Source organism: Leucoraja erinacea, chromosome 12 (genome assembly GCF_028641065.1).
Source record: "Leucoraja erinacea ecotype New England chromosome 12, Leri_hhj_1, whole genome shotgun sequence".
Lineage (NCBI taxonomy): Eukaryota > Metazoa > Chordata > Chondrichthyes > Rajiformes > Rajidae > Leucoraja > Leucoraja erinaceus.
The window spans coordinates 45,523,698-45,549,381 of record NC_073388.1 but is presented as its reverse complement, the minus strand read 5'-3'; the positions used below and the strand labels follow the sequence as shown (position 1 = coordinate 45,549,381).

Sequence of the window (25,684 nt, the reverse complement as noted above, 5' to 3'; positions counted from 1 at the left end):
TTTCTGCCTGCTACTTTCCCCATTAAGAATGTCCTGTAGATTCCATTTGTTAAGAAAAGGATATATTTTTTAAATAGCCTAATTATCCAAATAACAAACTAATCCCATTCACACAAGAATTCAAAATATAACATGATTTTTAAATCTCACTGTCATGAATTTATATGCCAGATAGAAGGAATTTAATGTTTAATTCCCATAAATTAATCTAGAAACATCCACTCAATATAATTAAAACTTTAATTTTTTTTGCACAATACATGGGAACATATTAGTATAAAAATATTGACTATGGGTAGACAATAACACAAAATATAGACAATTTAGATGCTCTTATGACATGATCGTCCAAAAAAAAAGAGCATTTAAATCATCTTGTGAGTGGGTTTTTCTGGAATGCGATCGATTGGAACGTTGCATTTGCGTTGAATTTGAACCCCATATCGCCAGGCAAAACACTGCCGGTTCGTATGGGGCCCAAATCACATTTTCACATCGTTACATTTGATTAAAGCCATCCCAAGAAACAAGTTTATATGTAAAATAAACGACTTGCATTTTGTTTTGGCCCGTTCATGCGATCTGTCATGTTGTAGGCGTTGAGGGCGTTAGAAGTCGCTTTTTATTTTAATGTAATTATTAAATTGTCTAGCGATTAAATAAATAAAAAAATCGGGAACGGAAGTCCGATCGATTGTTCTTCAGCAGCTAGCAGCCGGAGGAAAACCGCCTCCTATAAGCAGGAGACAACGGCATTTTAATCCCGCCCACCCCCCGCTCAAAGGCGCCAAAGTTGTGCACACGGCCAGTGGCAGAACCACAGCGCCGTTGAAGGTAAGTTTTGTAACATCGCTATATAAAGTCTGTACAAACAAGCACCCATAGTATGGTTTGCACTTGTGTCTCTGGCGCTGTCAAGCAGCAACTCTACCGCTGTGCCTATCATCTTAAGTCCCATTACAGTGAATTTTCATTTTGATTTCTGAAACTTTGAAGTTCACAAAAGAAAGGCAGAGCTGTCATCGAGATAAAGAAACTGAAGCCCATTTATCCTTTCAGCTGGTGTTTACAATTATGCCATCTGCGAGGATAGATAGGAGATTGTTATTCTCATTTGAAAGGCTGTACTTAACACAGGGCAGCTTATATTCCAGTTTAAATTTTGCATAGGGTTAGCGATTACAGTTAACTCTTATGTAGGGTAACTGAGGGATGCTTCCTGGAGGTGCTGCTGCTCCATGATCTTACTCTTACGTTTTCATTGATGGGTTAATGGTGGAGAGTTAGTAACTTCAAACACCTAGGCATTAACATTTTTGGTCTTTCTTTGGTCCTGCACATAAATGTAATCACAAAGAAGGTACATTGGCACCTCTTCTTTCTTAGAAGGTTTGTCATACCGGTAGGCGGCGCGACTCTCGTCAGCAGCGGCCTCTGCAGCCCGTCCGCGTTTTTATTATTTTTTGTCTATGTTTCTATGTAGTTTTTGTTATTTTTTTGTTGGGGTGTGTGTGGGGGGGGGGAGGGAGGGGGTAACTTTTAAATCTCTCCCTGCACGGGAGACCCGACCTTTTCTTGTCGGGTCTCCGCTGTCGTTGGGGCTGCAACGAGGAGCGGCCTCCAACAGGAGAAGACCGGGGACTCTGGTGCCGACGACTCACCTCACTGTCGCGGAGCTGGCCGAGTCCGGAGCGGTGGTGGAGTGCTGCTGCTGCTGCGGCCCGACCTCCGGAGATTCGGAGGCTGCAACTGCGGGTCTGGCGGACGGCGGCACCGGGAGCCCGCGGGTCCCTAGAGGGAGACCGCTTTTCAGGGCTCCCGCAACGGCGACTTCTCCCGCCCGAGTTGCGGGGTTGAAGAGCTCCTGGAGCGGGGCCTGACATCACCGCCCCGCGCGGCTTGGAATGGCCGCGGGACTCTGCGAGCGCACGCCGGGGGCTCTAACATCAAGACCCGGTGTGCGACCTTGCATCACCTGGCGTGGCTTTAATGGCCGCGGGACAATCGCCATCGCCAGCCGGGGGCTTTGACTTTGACTCTGACATCGGGGGGGAGAGAGTGCAGTGGAGAGAAGTTTTTTTTTGGCCTTCCATCACAGCAATGTGATGGATGTTTATGTAAATTATGTTGTGTCTTGGGTCTATTTGTTTGTAATGTATGGCTGCAGAAACGGCATTTCGTTTGGACCTCAAGGGGTCCAAATGACAATTAAATTGAATCTTGAATCTTGAATCTTGAATATCACGGAAAGCCCAAACAAACTTTTACAGCTGTACTGTAGAAATTTTCGTAACTGGTCCAATCATGGTCTGGTATGGCAATTTTCTCACTGTCCTGCATTTAAATCCCATATTGTATTTATCATTACTCTTTGTATGTTTACTCCCTGAGCTTCTTGTGAGATTTAATAGTAAGATTAAACGAGTACTTACCAGTATGATGTTTGATCTGTATTTTATGAGGAGTTACGGTGAGGTATTACGTGAAGACCCCAGCGCAGTGCGCATGTGCGGCATACTTCGAAGCAGCGGTGTGAAATCACAGGATAGACACAATATTTGAAGTAAGATAGTAAAGATCATGAGACATCAGTTTATTAGTTTGATCTATATATTGAGGGTGGGAGCGGCGGGCACGTAATACCTCACCGTAACTCCTCATAAAATACAGATCAAACTTCATACTGGTAAGTACTCGTTTAATCTTACTATTTTACTTCGGAGTCACGTGGGTGATTCCGTGAAGACTTCAAAGTTCTGTGATTTCAAACCGTGTAACAGTTTTTATTTCACTCACTGCCGAAGTTTTTGAGGGAGGAAGTGTTATCGTAATCAACCAGTGGATCTGCTTTCAAAAGAAACAGAAAGGTATTTGTTAACAATAACAACATAAAGAGCTCCCCTGAGCTTAAATTAATATTGCAGTTTGTAATATTCTTCCTGCAATTAAATCGGGTTTATCAACGGTTTATAATAAAAAATGTTCTGAACATCGTTCCCTTGACCATTCTGCCGTATTGAGAATGTGGTCAACCGGGATGTCCATTCGTTCAGCCGCTGATACCAATGCTGCCCTAGTGGAATGGGATTAAAATGTATTATTATCTATTCCGGCAGCTTTCAGTACCTGTTTGAGCCACCTTGGAGTGGTTTGGCTCGTACCCCGTCTTGGGGTTTCTGTGGTTGACCCATAGGCTTTCCTCTCCCTCTAAGATTGTGGGTTGTGTCTATATATAGTAGTAGATGGGTCACCACACTCAACCTGGACTCTGGTGGGTAGGCCCGGAATCCCACCAGTTAATTGGGCGTTCCTGGTCCATATAGCCATATAACGATTACAGCACGGAAAACACAGGCGATCTCGACCCTACTAGTCCGTGCCGAACTCATAATCTCGCCTAGTCCCATATACCTGCGAGTTAGATTTTACCAGACCTAGAATATGAACGTGATGCGTCTGGGGTAATCACCATGTTATCCAGTCTAGTCTTATGGAGAGACTGGACTCTGTGAGCGTGTACGAGAGCCATAAGCATGAGCGTTTTTAACATAGATTGAGCAAGCTGAGGGATCTGGCTGGTGCCATTCTCTGAGATATGTCAATATCACACCGATATCCCATACATGGGTATACCTGGGTTTTTGGGGCTTATTATTATAGTTGCCCTTCATAAGTTTACCTTCAGTGGATGGGATCCCATGCTCTGCTGTCATGCTGTTTTAGATAAGCAGATAAGGCGCTCCATGCTGTATTTACGGCACTGTAACTCACCTTTTAGTCATGGTGTAGATGTTCCAGGAACTCCAATACGTCAGTGGTTGAATAGTTCGTTGTCCCTGCGTCGTGGCAGTATTTTACCCATGTTAGCTTTTAGTGACTGTTCGCAGGGATGCCGACATGGTGGTAATGGTTCCTTTGGATAGTCCCAGTCCCTGGTAAGGTCTATTCAAACCCTGCACCCAGGAGTTTGATGTTTCCCTGGCATGGGTGGCTTGTGCCTGATACTGGGTTGAGTCAGCAACCATGGTCCACTAGGGAAATCCATAGGTGACTCGCCCACCGTGTCGTGATGAACTGGGAACCATGGCTGTGTAGGCCGGTCGGGCACGTTCAATACCTCGGAGACAGATCCCATCTGTATTGCGAAGTGCCCGTCTGATGAGGCAGAAGGGAGGAAGGCAAAGCAGAAATTCCCCCTTCCAGCGTGTAGGCATCTATCGCTGCTGCCTCTAATCTGGTTCCTAAGTCACATACATAGGTTACTGGTAATTCCATCTTGTGCAACCAAATTGATATCTGGCTTTCAAACTGCTTAATACCTTTAGCAGATATTTTGGGTTTGACATCTATTCAATGTAATCATAAATTTTACCCCGTGACATGGTGTCTCCCACTGTGTTCTAGCTTCCTAGGACATAGGCAGCTGATAGTTAAAATGTCTTTTGACACACCATTGCCAGATTTGTTTGACCAATTTGTTGCACAATAATGATTATTATGCTCCCCATATGGTTGATGTAAGCCACCACCATAGTATTATCAATCCATAACCACATATGTGCGTGCTGCATTTGAAATGCATATGCTTTTTAGCCCAATAGGCGATCACCAATCCCATGTAGTTGATGCCCGGTATATGTAGTAACGATGTTTGTGAATTGGTCCATCTGTTACCTGTGCTGGATATGGAGTTTAGTTGCTCCCCAGCCTAAAGTACTGGCATCGGTTTTTAATAACCAAGTTGGGATTGGTGATGATAATAGGGCTGAGAACTATGCCAAATATATGTCTGCCCACCACCTTAATTGTGATATAGCTTCAGTGGGTACATTCATGATTTGATTATAGTGACCCAAGTACCTTGGCAAAGTAACAGTCATATGGACGGAATTATTATTGAAGCCCAGATAATCCTTGGTAGTTAACGCTTCAATTCTGGTATGTCTGGGCGTGGGATGAACCTCAGAGCTTTAGAGAGCTGTTTCGTAGCTAGAACTGCTCCCACACCTAATTCCTTTGTTTCCCCTAATATGAGGATATCATCCAATATATGCCATGATTATGCTTGTTTTCTTGATATTTTCATGGCCATTTTTTAATATTTATAGTAGTTTAGGGCTGAGGTTAGACCATAGGGAATGCTCTATGCTCCCATGGTTACCTTAACCGGGATATCCATTATCCAGGTAAAAATTTTTAGGTATCTATAATGATCCTAGTGTATGGGTATAAGATAGTTAGCATCTTCCATATCAATGCTCCCCATAGGTATCCTTGGGAGATCAGATGTCTGGCAGTGACAAAAACCCGTCTCCATCTTAAAGTGTATATACTCAACAGATTTATTTAGTGATATTAGATCAATGATGATGCTACATTCACCATCTTTTGTAGTTTTGGTAAATATATTCGATACAAATTCCACTGGTTCATGTTTACTCCCATGATCCGTTTAGTAATGAGCCTTTCTAGTTCAGCTTGACCTTCTCACTTCTCTTTTGTTAGAGGGAGAAAATGCCCTTTGGGCGCATTGCTGAACTGGCGGTAATATGCCCAATTTGAATTCGTTTTTATCCTCTAATACTGTTGAGTATATTTTTAGTTATTTGTGACAGCATCCCATGCTTTATCAACAAGTGTAAATGCCCCCCCCCCGCAGTTAGTAGAACACCCTTATTTAGTGTAAACTGGGAGGAACCAGACTACCTACCTCCATGTTTATTGTTTTTTCATGAAGGCCTAGTTTGCTGGTATGCTGGTGCTGTCGGTGGGGCAGCGCATTTTCCCACGGCTCCGCTCTGGGCCCCTGTCTAAAAGAACTTTGGGGGTAATGTGAAGCGGTCGCCAGGCTTTCACCAGTCCTTGTTTGATATTGCTGGTGGATGCCGAGGGGTGCTGCCAGCTGGGTGTTGCGATGTCCTGCTCGTTCCATGGCCTGCCCTCATGAGGCGCACAGGTTTAGCTGCCTCTCTTCCCGCAGCAGCGGTTTGCATAGCCCCGTATATTTGGGGTTGCGGGCAGGTCTATATGCACCATTGTTCAGTCGAGTATCCCAAATTTGGGAACATCTTAGGCGTCAGCACCCTGGTAGTGCAATCGGGATAGTCTCATCCTGGGAGAACCACCTTGGTGATCATGGCGTCTCGCCTGCCAGGTGAGTATGATCCGTGGAAAAACGAGCAAAGGCGGTAACATCTTACCCTTCTGTTAGGAGCTTCAGAATTCGCTGCTTGTCTGCGAGTCTGCTGACGCAGCTGCCTGCGGATTTGCCTCTAGAAAGGCCTGCTCCTGCAGGGCTTTGTTGGGAAGATGGTCGCGTGGAGGAGCCATGTAGTGGCCCACGACACCCAGTAGCTCTTCCTGATCCTGCTCCCCTGGCATACTGCTGTTCTCGTCCGCCTGCCCAGCGTTTAAGCCAGCCCAGCCCTGGCCTCCTTAGCTAGCCTCAAAAGAGGGAGCAAAAGGGTGTGCTATAAATTGGAGGAGGCATAGCTCAAACTCCGCTGTTGCATCAATCCCTCGACAAGGGAGATGGCTAGTGCAATAGCACTGGGGTAGGAGTGTCAGCTCCCTTGGCATTCAGCCAGTGCCCCTTTTTTGCCTGGAGGTGAACTCCATGACCTCCTCTGGCTTGGGGAGACAGACATACTATTTTTGCTGTCTCCAACCTGTTCCAGTTTTGGAGGAAGTTGGCTCCTGTAGAACCTGTTAAATTGGGAAGATTTTTATCTTACCTGTATGTAGAGGCTGCCTGCCGTTTTTCAGGCGGCATTGTAGCGGTTCCCGGGCGGCGATTCTCCTTGTCAGGAGTCTGCAGGGCTGCCGGTCGGGTTTTTAAACTTCCCGCCGGTCTGCTGCTGTTCACCAAACAGCTGTTCAGCGGACCGGCATTAGCGCAGCTCCTTGCAGCGGTCCGCAGCGTTTGCGGTCCGGGTAGCGCCTTTCCCCCTCCACTGTTGGCTCCTTCGCTGGAGTCGAAACGGGGGCCGCTGCCTCTCTACTTTGCTCCCCCTGGAGCAAAAACCACAAGGCCCGATTAAGGTAAGTACTTACCTCACGTTCCTTGGATGCGGGAGCTGCCGACTCCCGCTGGCCGCGTTCTGCACAGCTGTGCGATTATGCCGCACATGCGCACTGCGCTGGGGTCTTCACGGAATCACTCGCGTGACTCCGAAGTAAAATTGCACCATAGTGTCTATGACAATAAACTAATCTGAATCAGAACTCCATGAATAATGTGAAAATGCAGTTGCATGATTGTCCAATAGCCTCAGAAAGTCTGCCCATGGTGACTGTTCAAGTTCAAGTGAGATTATTGTCATGTGTCCCTGTATAGGACAATGAAATTCTTGCTTCTGTCTTCTGTCATGTCAATGACTGTGGGCTGCAGCCCGGTCCCACACCACAAAAACTGCATTTACTGCACAAAGCAAATTGTCGGTATCCTCATTCTGTTGCAGATCCACTAGTTGGACAAACCTGAGCAGGTACATGTGTATCTCTGCCTCAGAATCCTGCTCTCTCTCTCTGCATCCAAATGTGGGTTGCAATCCAATGTTGGCTTATGGAATGTTTGACGCTGGTTTCTGACCTGAAGTTCAAGACTGTTCCATTGGAAAGCATCAGGGCCCCTTTGAGCTAGAAGCCTGTGGGGCCCATCATTGTGGCACAACCTACAGCTGCCTGCATGCATTCGCAGCAAATCTAGTGGCAGTGGTGGACGGTCATGGGAGCGGTGTGGAGGAATGGGTTGGCCTTTGAGAGGTGGCCATTGCGGTTATCCAATCTGTTATTCAGCAGAGGTTTGGGGAAGATGGGTGCATTATCATCCCTATGATTGTCATGACCAGTGTTTGGAGAGAGGGGTGGGGGGGTGTCCAGTGTGCTTTCTGCATGTTTGCTTCTCTTCAGGGACATTAATCAGCCTTCTCTGTATCTGAAGAAAGAAATAGAACTGTAATTGTGTTAACTGCAACAAAGTTCTAGTGGTAAAAACGAGCATACTTCTGTCATGTCAATCTTGTATGAGCCGTCCAATATAGCTGTGGGTGTTTTTGTGAAGTCCCGATTCATCAGTTGTCTGATTACAAACCAAGGCCTCCTGTAAGTTATTTGTAGAGATGTAGAGATCTGTTTGGAAAGGGGACTTTAAAACCATTAAAGTTCAAAAGACATTTCAAACTAAAACATCAACAATCATGGGTAGACACAAAATACTGGAGAAACTCAGCGGGACAGGCAGCATCTCTAGAGAAAAGGAATGGGTGCCGTTTCAGGTCGAGACCCTTCTTCAGACTGGGTTAGTCATGGGTTAGTTGTTCGAATAGTCTCCAATAATGTAATTGGAATTAAGTTTATCAATACAAGTCGTTGGTTGATAACGACTTTGAATGATAAGGCACAACTGCGATCTGATTTGGTTGTGTGCTGTAAAAAGAGGTCTGGTTAAAAATTTGAAAACTGTTCTTCTTAGCAATATTACAATATCTGGGCAAACTTCTGATATTTCAGGGAATTTTGAAGCCCTGCTTATTTCTCAGTTCATTCAGCTCTGGATTTTGCTTTGTAGCTGTAGAGTACTGACATTTCTTCATGTGCAATACATTTAGGTTATGTGTGATCTGAATGATAGGGTGACGCCACAGAGGATTTGTGTTATCTGACTTTATTAACAAATGCAACAGGACTTTGACAAGGTTAAAAATAAACAAGTGACTCAACTGTGGGCTGACTGGCAGATAGACCTTTAAACAAAAGGGTAGGCTCCTTTGTTCTGTATTTAGATGTATCTTACAGGTTGCATTATTCTTGGTTTATATTTGAACCAATGTGGATTATGTTCAAGTGCTAAGCAGAATCAGTTAAAATGAAATGGGTTGGATTCAATTGCAAAACGGCTAAATATTGAGTGTTTCATAGGATGCCAATGTTATTAAAACGCTACAGGTTTTATTTAACCTTTCAAGTTGGCGCTGTTGTGTTCTCTTTATATCGAACATTTGCCATTATAAGCCTTTCACCCTTTTTCATTCATTTTACTGCGAGTTGAATTACATTAGTAATGGGCAGCTTCCCCTGTGGTTGATGGCCTCTAACTCAGAATTAAAATAGAAAAATTGCAGAAGTGGTGCTTCTGTTGCATGGTATCTGTATCAGTCTCTTTCTGAAGTACTGTTTTGAGTACTGACTTCAGCTTATGTGGATAAACAGTGCAGATTCACCAGTATTGTTCAACTGCTTTAGAGTTTTAATAAACTCTATTTGTATTTCAGTGTCCATAATTTTGAAGATTATGGTGTGATCTTGTTAAAAAATTAAACATATTATGGTGAAAAAAGATAAAGAAAAAGAGGAAAATCATTGAAGTTTCATGTTGCTGACTTTGCAGACAAAACAGGTTTGCTCTCCAAAGATGCTGCCAGACGGTATATTTATGGTATGGTTTTATTTCAGACGTTCAGCGGTTCAGTTTTTTTTTGTCTTTCATTGGGAAGCCATTTAAAAGTGAAATTAGAAATCACCTTTTCACATAAAGGGCAGCAGTACTCTCCCTTACAAGGCTGTTGGCACCCAGTCAGTTGAAATTGTCAAGTTGATAAATTTTGGATCTGTAAACGACCTGTTGGCATGCATTAGAAAAAAAATCACCATCGATCTTGACAATTAAAGTACTGTCAAAAAAAGGCATTTTTAGTACTAAAGAAGGATCAGATCGGAAGAAGGGTCTCAACGTGAAACATCACCCATTCCTTCTCTTCAGAGATGCTGCTTGTCCCGCTGAGTTATTCCAGTATTTTGTCTATCTTTTAGTACATTCCAGGTGTCTTAATGCATACCTCAGAACAGTGCCAACTGTGTCCGAATTTGTTTAAAATTAATATCAAACATTGACAACTTGTGTTCCATACTTGTACAGGTCTTGGAGCCGTTTAAGTATACTGTGCCCTCCATAATGTTTGGGACAAAGACCCATCATTTATTTATTTGCTTCTGTACTCTGCAATTTTAGATATGTAATAAAAAAAATCACATGTGGTTAAAGTGCACATTAACACTATCCTACACCTACTAGGGACAATTTTTACATTTACCAAGCCAATTAACCTACAAACCTGTACATCTTTGGAGTGTGGGAGGAAACCGAAGATCTCGGAGAAAACCCACACAGGTCACAGGGAGAACGAACAAACTCCGTACAGACAGCACCTGTAGTCAGGATCGTACCCGGATCGATGGCGCTGCATTTGCTGTAAGGCAGCACTTCTACTGCTGCGCCACCGTGACCACTCCCGACATGCATCTTCTGTTACAATGAGAAGATACATTGAAGATACAATTACATTGAGTTGATCGCCTCATCATATTAGAAACAGCGTGACTTTCTGTTTACACAGCAATTCTGGTCTAACGGAGCAAAGAAAAATCTTGTAAATAATTTTTCATCAAATCCTACTGAGCCTGAGCTGTCACCATTTGGACAACATCATTACAGTCACAGTAGTTATTGGTATGAACCTCCATGTTTGAGTGATTAAAAGATCTAATGGTGATAACTAGAAAACCACAATATTCAGCTCAAAGAGCATTCATGTTGATTGGAATCTTAATTATGCAATTCACATTCAATTGTTGCAATCAAGCACACTTCAATCTGTTTCCTTTCATATCTTTCAGTCAGGTTGAGAGTGTTTAATTGTCGTATGTACCGGCAATGGAACAACAAAATCTTCTGCAGTTTTATAGGGCCATTAATGTAAAAATGTAGATCATAGTTGCTGAAATGGTGATTAATATTTTTTATTCGAGATTCAAGTGTCGGCAGCGGCGATGTGGGCCAGAGAAGATACATCAATGTTCTCCCTTTTGAAACAAGCATAGAAAGCATTGAGCTTGTCGGGGAGTGATGCATTGCTGCCTCTTGAGCTACTATTTGGTTTCATTTTTGAGAAATGATAGGCTGCTAGCCCTGCCGCAGCTGCTGAATGTTCTTCTGGTCCTCCAGTTTAGGCTGAAAGTATCTCTTTGCTTTCCGGAAGGCCTTGTTCATGTCATACCTGGACTTCTTGTATGACTTTGTATGACATTACTTTGATTGATTTTGTGAAATTATTGAATCCAGTAAAAAGCTTTCTGAATTCCTCTGTTTTGACATTATAAGATTGGCTTAGTCTTGCAATGGATCTTACCGAGAAGACCCAATTAGCCAATAAGAACCAAATGTTCTGGCCTTTTTCTACCTCCAGTTCCCTTCCCTCTCATGCAATCTGAAGAAAGGTTCTAACCCAAAACCTCACCCGCCCATTTTCTCCAAAGATGCTGCCTGACCTGCTGAGTTATGCCCAAGTCCCACTTGGGCGACCTCCACTGCGACCTCTGGCGACCTTAAGTGACTAATAAAAAATCAAGGTCGGGGTGACCTACGACCTCCTACAACCTTCCTCGACTATGTGTACAACCTCCTTCGACTATGTTGAAGACTGGCTTTGACCATGTACGTTTTACTCGAGGATGGTCTCTGGCAAATTGGTCCGTGAATGAGCATGAACCCCTTCCACCTCAGAGGATCACACCGAAAACCAACAACGACCAGTGACGAATGTCTACAGCTCAAATGATCACCTGATAAAATGATGTCATGTCTGCATTTTTTCTCACTAAAAATGCCCCCCAGGTTTTTTTTTAAATCATTCTGAACCATGCAAGTAAGGAAGGAACTAGTTTGGAGGATGTTAGTAAAAATACAACTACTGCTGTTTGCAATAGCCCTTTTGCTTCAGCAGCCTTTTAAGAAAGGCAGAAGGGGAAGAGCAAAGGAAGAAGAGGAAGCATAAGAAGAGGTCTCAATGGGTGAATGGAGATGATATTATGGGCTGTCCCAGTACACCAGATGACTGGAAGAGAGTGGCGCTGGACATTGACAAAAGATGGAACTTTAAGCACACATGTGGGGCAGTAGATGGCAAGCATGCCATTCTCGTCCCTGTCCCTGTACAAACTCATTTTCCTTATCATACAGGATGGCATTCTGCTGGAACCATTCCTCAAAATCCCCCTCCTGCTGCCTGGTGAAGGTGTAGGGCATAACCTTCCTCCAGCCCTCCCTCACCACCAATGGGGCACCTGCCTCTGATGCTGTGTCAGACATAGGAGAAAGGGCTGCTTTGCTGCCTTCAAATGAGGCAGTGAAGGATGGGGTGGTGGTGGGGACATGTACTACCATCCTGGTCTCCTCCTCCAGGGGTCTCTCATGCAGGGCTACCTCCTCCTGCACTATCACCTCCTGTGGCATCACCTCCTGCCACTCCTCCTGGGTGGGCAACACCTGCATGGCAGGATTTTTTTTAGGGTTGTGCCCTCCCCACGTGCTGCTGCCTTTTTGGTGCCATCTCTAAAACAGAAGCCTCCTCTCCAAAAAACTCCAGCTATGAATGAACATGCCTTGGAGTGAAATAGGTGACGTTCTGCTGTTTAAATTACCTTTTTTTTTCTACTGACCTTTTTTTTCACCCCAGAGCTATTACCTTCGACTACCTATGACTAGCATCACGACCAACTACGACCGGCTTCGACTAGACCTATGACTAAAAAAAATATTGATTTTTCCCACGGTGACCTATTTTTAGTCGTGGTCAATTTTTAACATCTTGAAACATACGCCGCGACCTAACTGAAGCCTCGACTATGCGGAGACCACTCTTGACCATGAAGGGATGTGACGAAGACCTCCTACGACCTCGTGGCGACTATGGGTCGCGGGCAAACTCACCAGAGGTCGCGGTGGAGGTCGCCCTAGTTGGTCATGGGCTTAACTCCAGCATTTTGTGTCTGCCTTGGCTCCATGTAGAACCTTGGCAAAGAGAGGTCATTCCACTGCTATTTCCCCAGCTGTTCTGTCCATTTCTAGAAGACTAGAGATGTTCTTGATTATTGCCAGGTGTTATCTTTGATCATTTGTAGGCTGTGGGCCGAGCATCAAAAATGTGTATAGAAATCAACTTTCGTGACCCATGTCTCGGAACTACATGCAATTTTGCCCAGAATAGATAAAATATAATAACTGAGAAGTAAGTCATAACTCGTCAGTGCCAAAAGTTGCACATTAATTAATTAAACTAATTAGACAATGAGATCGAAAAAGTAAGCGGCATCTAGTGTCCAATGCCCATATTACACCATGGGGAGGTACACAAAAATGCTGGAGTAACTCAGCGGGTGCAGCAGCATCTATGGAGTGAAGGAAATAGGCAACGTTTCGGGCCGCCTTAACTACCTTCTGTGGCAGAGAGTTCCAGAGACTCACCACTCTCTGTGTAAAAAATGTTTTTCTCATCTCGGTCCTGAAGGATTTCCCCTTTATCCTTAAACTGTGACCCCTTGTCCTGGACTTCCCCAACATCGGCAACAATCTTCCTGCATCTAGCCTATCCAACCCCCTAAGAATTTTGTAAGTTTCTATAAGATTCCCCCCTCAATCTTCTAAATTCTAGCGAGTACAAGCCGAGTCTATCCAGTCTTTCTTCATATGAAAGTCCTGACATCCCAGGAATCAGTCTGGTGAACCTTCTCTGTACTCTATCTAAGGCAAGAATGTTTTTCCTCAGATTTGGAGACCAAAACTGTACACAATACTCCAGGTGTGGTCTCACCAATACCCTGTACAACTGCAGTAGAACCTCCCTGCTCCTATACTCGAATCCTTTTGCTATGAATGCTAACATACCATTTGCTTTTTTCACTGCCTGCTGCACCTGCATGCCTACTTTCAATGACTGGTGTACCATGACACCCAGGTCTCGTTGCATCTCCCCTTTTCCTAATCGGCCACCATTTAGATAATATGGCCATATGATGTGACTATGACTAATCATATATAATTATGTATAATTATTATATAAAAATAATATAATGAATATAATTGTGAGTTGTTTTTTGAATGAGACTGCCGCAGAGGTCCGGCTCCTGAACCAGCCTAATTAATGGGTGAGGGCAGTTCCTGTGGGTTCCCACCGTTTACTGAACCCCACTGACTGCCAGTCTGCAGAGTGGGGGTCACGGCCATAGTGGGATTGGGGCAGTGCCGGGCTGGGGGAAGGCTAAGGCATCGTCCACTGACAGGAAAATGCCTAACCCTAACTCGCCCCCCTTCCAGAGCTGCCCACGGCTGGAGCTGGAGCCGCTTTGGGACCGGCTGCGGGCTCCGTACGTGTGGCCCCGCAGGGCGTCCACCTCGGCCAGCATGCCCTTCTGGTGGTGATGATGGCGGGAAGCAGCACTGCCCTGTGTGCCGCCCGGGCCGCCTTCAGCGCCCACATAGCGCCGGCTCCATCGGACCGCCCGCTCGCTTGCTGCAACACCGACCGACCGCTCTCACCACCCACCGGAGGCCCGGCCCCACGCTCACCACCCACCACCCACCAGAGGTCCGGCCTAACTCTCACCACCCACCAGCGGCCGACAGCCCGACTGATCCTCCACAGCATCCATCGGCCTACCAACAAGCCCGACTGACAGACTGCCAGCTTGACCGACCGACTGACCCTAATCCTAACCCTGGCTCTACATTTGTTGTTTATCATTTTTATTTAACAGTTCACATCATAACTTTATAAAGATAAATCAATTGACAAACAAAATCATCAGCAAGGTGAGCATTACCTTTATTCCTTGGAAACCTTATTATTGTTTTGATGTAATGAGGAGGGCGCCATGATCCCAGGGCCCTTGCTGCCTAGCGACCATAAAACAAAGCGCGGGATTGGTCAATTTGTGTCCGACCTCAATGTCAAACGTGCATTGATTGGGCAATTACTACTCAGAAAAATTGAGGTTTTTCCTCATATTTCTTAAAAATGTGCAGGTTTTGGTCTTGACGAGTTTCAGGTTTGATTTCTATAATCTTTTTACACAATATGTTAAAAATTTAGGTAATTCCGTGAGTTGGGTCACGAACCTGAACGAAAAAGCTCCTCGGCCCACAGCCTATTGTGATTATATGACGAATGGAGAAATTGTTTGAAAAGATCTTGGCCGATAACTGTGCTGCAGGGAAGCACAGGACAATTTATTTTCGACCCAATGTGGCAGTTCAAGTTCTATAATGGGGAGGATGAGTAATTGAAAAGTCTGATCCTGCTTGAATGAATCCTAACAGTGAGTCCTTGGAGGATTCTTGTCCTTGAACGTGTGAATAGTGAAAATTATTTTGTGGCACAAACAGAAATGAATAGTGTGGGCTCTCAAATAGAGCGGAAATATGCAGTAGGTCAGGCAGCATTTGTGAAGAGCTTTGTTTCTTCATATTTCATTTTAATATCCTATTATGAGAAAAGAGGAATGTAGAAATGTAAGAATCTGGACTGCAAAAGTCAATGGTATTAATTCAAATATTCCACAAGGATCAGGGAGCAAGCATGTGGGGTTTGCAAAATGTTTGTTTCTCTGTCAACCTTTGTGTAATTTTTGGTAGCTCGATGATTCTATATTTAAAGCAAGGATTGTATAAATATTGCAGCCATCAGATATGTTTTATCTTTCAAAACTTTGCCACTATCTAAAGGACAGCTTTTATGATTATGTTCTTGCTGAAAAGAGCATGCTCTGATTTCACTATACTGTCTTGTATTTGACCTGTAGATGAGATATGATGCCGTATACCTCCACTTGTTCTATGTATGGAAATTATATTTAAATGTAGATATTCCATAAGGGGACACTGATTTCTGTATCCAGTTTATGCTTTAAGGTCATGGATTCTTTCTTTGTTCTCCAGGAATGTATAGACTGAATTGTAGTATGCACCCAGTGCTCCATCATTATCACATGCACGGGTCCTGTCAAAATAATTTATTTTATAGTGTGGTGATGCCTGGCCTCTAGTACTGCCACATACCAGTGGGCAGGAACGTACAGTTGTAATGTCAAATAACACTGTTAGTGCTTACTGGTACTCCTGCCTAAAAACAACACCAGTATGTGGCATCTGCCAAAAATCAGTTGCGAAAAGTCTGGACTTTTATCTTTCAGTTTAGTTCAGAGAAACAGCACGGAAACAAGCCCTTCGGCCCACTGAGTCCACGTGGACCAGTCAGTGATCCCCATAGACTACTGCAATCCTACACACTAGGGCCAATTTACAATTTTACCCAAGCCAATTAATCTATAAACCTGTTTATCTTTCGAGGGTGGGAGGAAACCGGAGCACCCGGGGAAACTCCACGCGGTCACGGGGAGAACGTACAGACAGCATCCATGGTCAGGATCAAACCTGAGGCTCTGGCGCTATAAGGCAGCTACTCTAACCATTGCACAACCGTGCCGCCCGTGTATGTGTCTGCAAAGTAATTTGTTGTAAACCTCAACATTTTACACCATTGCAGTTAAGGCCATTGAGAATATGACGCCTCATTTGAATGAGGTACATGATTTTATTTTTAATTATGTGGTAATTTTACCTCTGTACAGTCTATTTCATCTTATAACTGTGCAGGAAAGAACTGCAGATACTGGTTTAAACCGAAGGTAGACACACATTGCTGGATGGAGTAACTCAACAGGCCAGGCAGCATTTCTGGAGAGAAGGAATGGGTGACGTTTTGGGTCGAGACCCTTCTTCATACTAGTCAGGGGAAATGGAAACAAGAGATATAGACAATGTAGAGAGAGATATAGAGCAGCGAGAGAGGATGTTGCAGAACTCTCATCGGAGGAGAACTTCTTCAAAGTAGATATACCTTGAGAAGAATTTGCAATGGAATAGACAAAATGTGTAGGAAGGAACTGCAGATGCCTGTTTAAACCGAAGATAGACACATAATGCTGGAGTAACTCAGTGGGACAGGTGGCATCTCTGGAGAGAAGGAACGGGGGCACAAAATGCTGGAGTAACGTCACCCATTCCATCTCTCCAGAGATGCAGCCTGTCCTGCCGATTTACTCCAGCAATTTGTGTTTCTCTTTATTTTATAACTGCTTACATGTATCTCCATACATTCTTAAATATAATAAAAATATTTAATTTTATTTAAGTTAATGATGTTTTGGTTCTAGCGTGAGGTCATGATAATGCTTCAGTATATTTTTTTGGTTCCCTATAAAGTGATTTTTAAAAGTGTAAAATATTCTTTGCTTTTCACTTCCTGTTGGGTATTCCGACTGCGCATGCCCAGGTCATAGGTCACTTGAGAAAAAAATTTCTCAGCAGCTGAGCGGTTGCGTGCATACAGACCTGCATGTCATCCGTAGTCAGGATCAAACTCGGCCTCCGGCGCTGCAAGCGTTGTTGATTTGCTATGAGAGTTAGCGACACTATTTCTCCCTTCTCCACTGGTCCATGCAGAAATCTCAGCAGTGACAATCTAATGAATCACGGTTCCCCTGAGCCTGTGTGTAAGGGTTCCATTCTCATTCAGGCTGCCCTCCCGGGTTATACAGGGTTATTATATAGTGGCGAACAATGCACCCCTCTCCTGCATAACCCCAGGAGGCAGATACAGTGGTTTGCAAACGTATTCATCCCCTTGAACTTTTCCACATTTTGTCACGTTACAACCACAAACGTAAATGTATTTTATTGGGATTTGATGTGATAGACCAACACTAAGTGGCGCATAATTGTGAAATGGAAGGAAAATGATACATGGTTTTCAAATTTTTTTACAAATAAAAAACTGAAAAATGTGGAGTGCAAAAGTATTCAGCCCCCTTTACTCTGATACCCCTAAATAAAATCCAGTGCAACCAATTGCCTTCATAAATCACCTAATTAGTGTATTGAGTCCACTTGTGTGTAATCTAATCTCAGTATAAATACAGCTGTTCTGTGAAGGCCTCAGAGGTTTGTTAGAGAACATTAGTGAACAAACAGCATCATGAAACCCAAGTAACACACCAGATGGTCAGGGATAAAGTTGTGGAGAAGTTTAAAGCAGGGTTAGGTTATTAAAAAAATATCCCAAGCTTTGAACATCTCACGGAGCACTGTTCGATCCATCATCCGAAAATGGAAAGAGTATGGCACAACTGCAAACCTACCAAGACATGGCCATCCACCTAAACTGACAGGCCGGGCAAAGAGAGCATTGATCAGAGAAGCAGCCAACTCTGGAAGAGCTGCAGAGATCCACAGCTCAGGTGGGAAAATCTGTCCATAGGACAACTATTAGTCGTGCACTCCACAAATCGGGCCTTTATGGAAGAGTGGCAAGAACAAAGCCATTGTTGAAAAAAAGCCATAAGAAGTCCCGTTTGCAGTTTGCCACAAGCCATGTGGGGGACACAGCAAACATGTGGAGGAAGGTGCTCTGGTCAGATGAGACCAAAATTGGAGTTTTTGGCCTAAATGCAAAACGCTATGTGTGGCGGAAAACTAACACTGCACATCACCCTGAACACACCATCCCCACTGTGAAACATGGTGGTGGTAGCATCATGCAGTGGGGATGCTTTTCTTCAGCAGGGACAGGGAAGCTGGTCAGAGTTGATGGGAAGATGGATGGAGCCAAATACAGGGCAATCTTGGAAGAAAACCTGTTAGAGCCTGCAAAAGACTTGAGACTGGGGTGGAGGTTCACCTTCCAGCAGGACAACGACCCTAAACATACAGCCAGAGCTACAATGGAATGGTTTAGATCAAAGCATATTCGTGTGTTAGAATAGCCCAGTCAAAGTCCAGATCTAAATCCAATTGAGAATCTCTGGCAAGACTTGAATATTGCTGTTCACAGACGCTCTCCATCCAATCTGACTGAGCTTGAGCTATTTTGCAAAGAAGAATGGGCAGAAATTTCAGTCTCTAGATGTGCAAAGCTGGTAGAGACATACCCCAAAAGACTTGCAGCTGTAATTACAGCAAAAGGTGGTTCTACAAAGTAGTGACTCAGGGGAGCTGAATACTTTTGCACGCCACACTTTTCAGTTTTTTATTTGTAAAGAAGTTTGAAAACCATGTATCATTTTTCTTCCACTTCACAATTATGCACCGCTTTGTGTTGGTCTATCACATAAAATCCCAATAAAATACATTTACATTTGTGGTTGTAACGTGACAAAATGTGGAAAAGCTCAAGGGGTATAAAAACTTTTGCAAAACTTTTGAGTGGAGTCCCCTCGGTGCTGGCAAAAGCGCACAAAATGCTGCAGTAACTCAGGGGGTCAGGGAACATCTCTGGAGACGGGTCTCGACACAAAACGTCACCTATTCCTTTACTCTAAAGATGCTGCCTGCCCGCTGAGTTACTGCGGCATTTTGTGTGTACCCCCGTTGATGACTGGTGTTTGGCTTTCGCCAGCACCGAGGGGCTTAACCAATAGCCACTGGATAAGGCGACAGGTGCAGCTGAAGGGGCTTGGTTCCTTGGGAGTTGGAGAAGAGTTGAGCAGGAGTTAGTGCTTCTTCTCCACTCTGGCTGTAAGCCTGGGGCCACCACTGCTCCGGGCCAGTGTCCCGTCAGTCCATGGTCACCCCGGACATCGCTGGCTGCCCCCCAACAGGGATAGGACACGCGGGAGGGGACGGTCCAGTAGCATTTCAACAGCGCTTGCAGCACCGGAGACCCGGGTTCGATCCTGACTACGGATAAACGCTGGTCCGTACAGACGCAGCAACTCGGCTGCCGAGAATGTCTCTCTGCCGGTTCAGTCTCTCCCCCCGTCTCCCACTCGCATCTGCCCCCTCTCCCTCGCTGTTTCACCCCGCTCTCCCACTACCTGGCTCCCCCGTTCCTCAGATTACATATATTTTTACTCATAAATTATGATTAAAGGTAAGAAAATGTTTCAAACACGTAATATTTTCTTATTCCAGTAGCAAACACATTAAGGATTAAATGAAAAGAACAAATTCTTTAACTTTTGCAGATTAATGAACTGAACTAGAACTGGGACTGTGTAAGTGGTGTGTAAACAGCTGAACAAGAAAGGAAACTATTGAGTTGACAGAATTCTTGATTAATTCAGTGGTAGAATAGTTAACAATTTTTACAGCCAGTGCTTCATTCGCTTTTTCTTTATCACAATTGACCTTTGACAATTCCCATGATTCCTTTTGTTTTTGGCTTATTGGCTACTAGGTCTGCCTGACATCTTGGGTTGAAAGCAGCAATAAAATAAGGGAAATCCTACCAGGGCATTTTAATCGTGGGCTGTTTTCTTAGAAATCTGTGGTGCCGGGTGTCCAGCCTCATACTGCCTGGTAAATCCATGCTATTAAAACCTCCCCTTTTCCTATTCTCACGTTTTCAAGGTGCAGGTTATACAACATTTTGCAGTAAATATGAATTACGAGGCACGAAAATAGAGAATCATGGATGTAAATTGACAGATAAGGGATTACTTTCATATGCTTGGGTTGCATATGGACATGGTTACATTTATGGACTATGAAAATCATTTCATGCAATCAAAAAACACGGATAGGGTGTTTAGAGGGATCTGGGCCAAAATCAGGTAGTTGGGACGAGTGTAGGTGAGGCAGGTACACAAAAAAGCTGGAGAAACTCAGCGGGTGCAGCAGCATCTATGGAGCGAAGGAAATAGGCAACGTTTCGGGCCAAAACCCTTCTTCAGACTGATCGGGGGTAGATGAGGCATGTTAGTTAGCGTGGGCAAATTGGGCCGAATGGTCTGTTTCCACATTATATGACTGAATTTATAAAATCCATTCTGGACAATGTGATGCATTGACACGTACAAGGCTGCTTTGATCTTTTAGTAAGATTTGCATCTTTGCAACTGTTGCTGTGACTAGCTAGTCTGTTTCTATTGCAGTACGCTCTTTTGAGCATCAAAAACCTGGGTTAAAGATGGCTTCGGCATCCTCTTCGATGGTATATTCCACTTCTACACCAATCGGCTCTTCGACTAAAAAGGTATGCTTCTCCTCTCTTCTGATTATTGAAATTTCCTGGCAATGATATCCACTGATACAATGGGAACTCCCAGCATTTGAGTGGTTTGATGGGTTTTAGTTCATCTGTTCAAAACATGACACATGAGACCAGACCCATCATTAACCAAAGCCCATTGATCTATTTCACGGCATGGGTAAGAGATCAGAAATGGGAGCCTTGACAGCTATTTTCTCCCCCTGCAGCATCATGAGCCAAGAATATTGGGATTGTTTATAGCAAGTGTTCCCAACCTGGGGTAAATTTACCTCCAGGGGGTAAAATTATTGATTCTGGATTTGTATATATTTTTTCTTATTGACTGACTTTCATTCTGGTATACCGGTATCTGTTCATCATCAGTTGTTCATAAATAAGTGAAATTATATTGTTATTATCTATATCTATCTATATTACTAAAAGTCTGATCTTGACCACTTCCTGTTCTGTATATTGATTTTAGAAAAAACACTTATGGCTGTGATTTTTGGCCATCTTACTCAGAGTCCCCCTCCGCTGTGCAGGGCAAGAGGATTTTTCCCATCGATTAAAAATAAATGAGTTATTAGTGTTTAAAATTTTTTGAGATTCGCTCTTCTGAAGGCCTCGCCCCTTCCAGAGGAACTATAAAACCCAGAAGTGTTGAGTGCCTCAGTCAGTCTCTGCAAGATGGGGGAGCTAGAGAGTCACATCTCTCAGTCTGAGCTGTGAATAACACTGAACACATGTCTACTAAACTGTGAGTGTGGTTTTACTGACCTTGAGTGCCCTTAATGTGGTTTTAAAATGAAAATGTGGTTGGTTTGAAATAAGGCACAGCAAATGGTTGGTGGTGGTTGGTTTGAAATAAAGCACAGCAAATGGTTGGTGGTGGTTGGTTTGAAATAAAGCACAGCAAATGGTTGGTGGTGGTTGGTTTGATATAAAGCACAACAAATGGTTGGTGGTGGTTGGTTTGAAATGGCAAATGATTAAAAGTCTAAACTTGTCAACTTCCAGTTTGCACTGTATATTGATTTTACAAAAAACGCTACCTCTTACAGCTGTGATTTTGGCCATCTTACTCGGTCCCCCTCCGCTCATCAGGTGCAGAAGATTCTTCCCATCGATTAAAAATAAAAGTATTATTAATGTTTAAAAAATGTTGAGAATCTCTCTCCTGTCAATCATGCCATGAAGGCCACACCCCTTCCGGTGGGAGGGGGGAGGGATTATAAAACCCGGACGTGTGGGTGTGTTGCTCAGCCTCTGCAAGATGGGGGAGGGAGCGGTCATGGCTCTGAGCTATGAATCAACTGAACATACTGAATGCCTACTGAACTGTTAGTGTGGTGTTTATGTGGTGTTTTGTGTGGTTTTATGGTGGTTTCACCCTGCTTGAAATGGTATGAAACTGTATTTGAATGTGGTGGCCTTGCACCCTGCATGAAATGGTATGAAACTGCACTCGAATTTGGTCTGCACCCTGCTTGAAGTAGTATGAAACTGCCTCCCCCTCCCCCCCCCCTCTCCCCCCCCTCTCTCTCTCCAAGCAAGTTATGACGGTTTTGAAGGGCTCCCCTCCCCCACACAGCCCCCCTGGGTCTGGAGAAGGGTCCCAGCCTGAAAAGTCACCTGTCCATTTTGTCTAGGGGTGCTCCCTGACCAGCTCGGTTACTCCAGCATTATGTGTCTAACTTTTGGTATAAACGAGCATCTGGAGTTACTTTTTATTATTACTAAGAAAATGTGAATTTTGTTTGATTATTTTTTTGGAATCTCAGTTTAAGGCCATTTTTTTTTGTTGAAAAAATTGTTTGGATGTCTGAACTGTATGAACTTGGCCAGCTAGTTTATTTACAGCTTCAGAAGCTCACTAGCATTTGTCCTGCTGGCATGTGCCAATCAGGAAGGTTCTGCATTCCATGCTTGGATTGAGTTAAGTTGATTCAGCTGGAGTGGGGAAGAAGCAATATAATTGCTCTCAATGTCCCCATGCTACAGAAATGGATTAACAAAAAAATCCACAAGGAGCAGCTTTCCAGATTGCTATCCAGTGACTGGCTGGATAGTGTGAGCGGAAGGTTTGGAGGAGAGCAGAATCAAGCTTGGCTTTGATGTCCTACAAAGCAGTTGTTAAAATTGTTCGTCTCAAGTTGCACACATTTAGATAAAATACATAATACATAATTCAAATACATAAATACATAATGATTTATGAAATAACATCGAATGAGCTACCATCTTGAGAAGAGAATGTTAGGGGGAAGGAAGGTAATTGAAGTAAGATCCAAAAATATAATGCATGCAGATTTTGATGTTTTAAAGTACTTGTGTTTCTGCAGCAAATAATCTGGGAAACCAACTGCTATGATGAGATTAATCAAGAAGATACTTTCTTTGATTGCAGTATATGAATGTAGAAATAATATATTTTTTAAAGCTGCTGAACAGTGAGTATTAGTGCAGGGAAAACATTGAGTGAAACATTGAGACAGCTGAACATGTAGAGAGGAGGTTTGTGAAACTGTCTCGAGGCTGGGGATGGGAGGAGACAGCAGGGGGGCTGAGGAAGAGGAGAAGCAAGGACTTGTTAGAAGGTTGTGGCATAGGCATATCTTGAAGAGATAACGCAGAGAGTATACACAGTGTTTAAGAGGGAACTGCAAACCTGTTAACAGGTTGTGCATGGAAGAGGTAGTGCAAAAATTGTTGCCGGAATGTTAGGCATCAATAGTGTATGGTAGGTTATGAAGATTAATAATAATAACCACCACCACCATTAAAATAAACAACCCCTCCCACTTCACTACCAACCTCCTTTGCCGAAAATTAAACCAATTAGCAAGTCATCCTCTCTTGGCCAGCACCAAAACAATCCATCATTCAATCTGTTGTGAGCTCCACCCTCTCACAAACATATCTTTTATTCTCTTCCTGCCCCACCCACACCCTGTAATTTAAAGCATGTTTGTTTTCTAACTTGGTTCGGATAAAATATCATTGACCTGAAATTTTAGCTCAGCTTCTGCCTGCACCAAAGTTGCCTGTCTTGCTGAGCGGGCAGACTTACTGAGTGATGATTTTAACTTTGTTCTGTAACTGTTGTTGGTGGGCTCATCAATTATTGAGTTTTCTTGATATAGATAGTAAATAGCAGGATTAAGCTGCCCCCACCCCTCCACCCAAGTTTCAAGCTGGATGCTTTCAGTTATACATTCAAATCCAGATCTCGAAAGTGAAATGAAAAGCTCAATTGAATTTGGACAGTTGTCCAAATTTGATTGAACAGCAAGAATGCAGGTGGCTATGGGTGCTGTCTTTAGGGAGTTTGTGCTTTCTCCCTGTGACTGCGCGGGTTTCCTCCGGGTGCTCTGTTTTCCTCCTGTGCAAGTTTTTAGGTTAATTGGTGTCTGTAAATTGTTCCTAGTGTGTAGAATAGAACTAGTATTCATGCGATCGCTTGTCTTGGTGGGCCGAAGGGCCTGTTTCAATGCTATATCTCTAAAGTTGTGTATAGCAAAATTTGTATTATCTATAAATCTGTTTTGATTTATTCTGAGGGATGACCAAAGTTAATCCATTCACTAATCATTGCAGTGTAAACAGTTTTAGCGGATGCAATTTTTTGGATCAAATGATTTGATGGGTTAATTTGGCTTTCATTTACAGGCACAACAAACAGAGGATGTTCCACTATTACCAGGAGAAGATGTAAAAAGCAAAGGTAAGATAACATTGATGATATCTTTTGCCTGTAACAATTCCGTTTGAGTTGCCATCGTTTTATCAAATTGATAATTATGATATTTTTCAATGTATAAATACAACTTATTTTGATTAATCTTTTTAATAATATGGGATTACATGCATGAAAGTGATGATGAGGTGGAAGATTAGCTATGAGATTATTGAAAGGCAGCAATATCTTGTGCTTTTTTTTGTTTTTTCTGGCTTCTAATGAGCTAATGTGAGTGTTATTTCCTTGTTTTGCAGAAAAGGATGTGATCTACGTTTGTCACTTTAATGGACCTAAAAAAGGCGTGGTGTATATTACAAATTACAGGCTTTACTTCAAGAGTGTTGAACTGGTAAGTTTTCATTTTCATTTAATATGGATAGTTCTTAATTATATTATTTTACTTTGGTAAAGTGTTAAAAGTCACTATATTTTGCCTCATGTTAGTGACCAGCTGTTGTCTCTTATCTTCCACTTCATTCTCAACACATTTTTTTGTGTCACCCAATTTCCTCTAATCTCTTTACGTGAAAATCTTCTTCATGGCTTCCTCCCAAAAACTCCGACTCCTACTTAATTCTCACAGTTTATTCGCTTAACCACTTGACACTTCATGAAGTCTAACTTTATTCGTCTTGAATGTAATTTTCATGAAAAGGGTAAGTTTCTCTCTTACCTACATGCTAAATTACATTCTGGCGATTCCTGCAGTCGTAAAATTTTGTGCATTTACAATTTCAAGAGTGAGTCTGATCATTGAGCATTGTAAAGCGACACGACTGTGAAACACATCTAAGTACATTCACCCATGTGGAAAATTTGGTTTATTGTCATGTGTACCGAGGTAAAGTGAAAAGCTTTTTTGTTGCATACTATTATTGTCATGTGTACCGAGGTAAAGTGAAAAGCTTTTTTGTTGCATACTATCCAGTTAGCGGAAAGACAATACATGATTACAATCAAATTGTCCACAGTGTACAGTTACATGATAAAGGAAATAACATTTAGTGTAAGTTACAGTCTTGTAAAGTCCGATTAAAGATAGTCCAGAGGTCTCCCAATGAGGTAGATGTCAGGTTCGGAC

General features: G+C 43.3%; 1 protein-coding gene across 1 annotated transcript in view; it reads left to right on the top strand.

Annotated features, from left to right (window-relative positions):
• The window catches only part of mtm1 (myotubularin 1), a 112,285-nt gene that overhangs the window by 11,907 nt on the left and 74,694 nt on the right, over positions 1-25,684 (top strand). The window contains exons 2-4 of the mRNA XM_055644036.1: positions 20,764-20,864; positions 24,534-24,588; positions 24,858-24,952. Coding sequence (XP_055500011.1) covers positions 20,799-20,864; positions 24,534-24,588; positions 24,858-24,952 — 216 coding nt within the window. The 5' untranslated portion in view covers positions 20,764-20,798. The remainder of the gene's footprint in view (positions 1-20,763; positions 20,865-24,533; positions 24,589-24,857; positions 24,953-25,684) is intronic.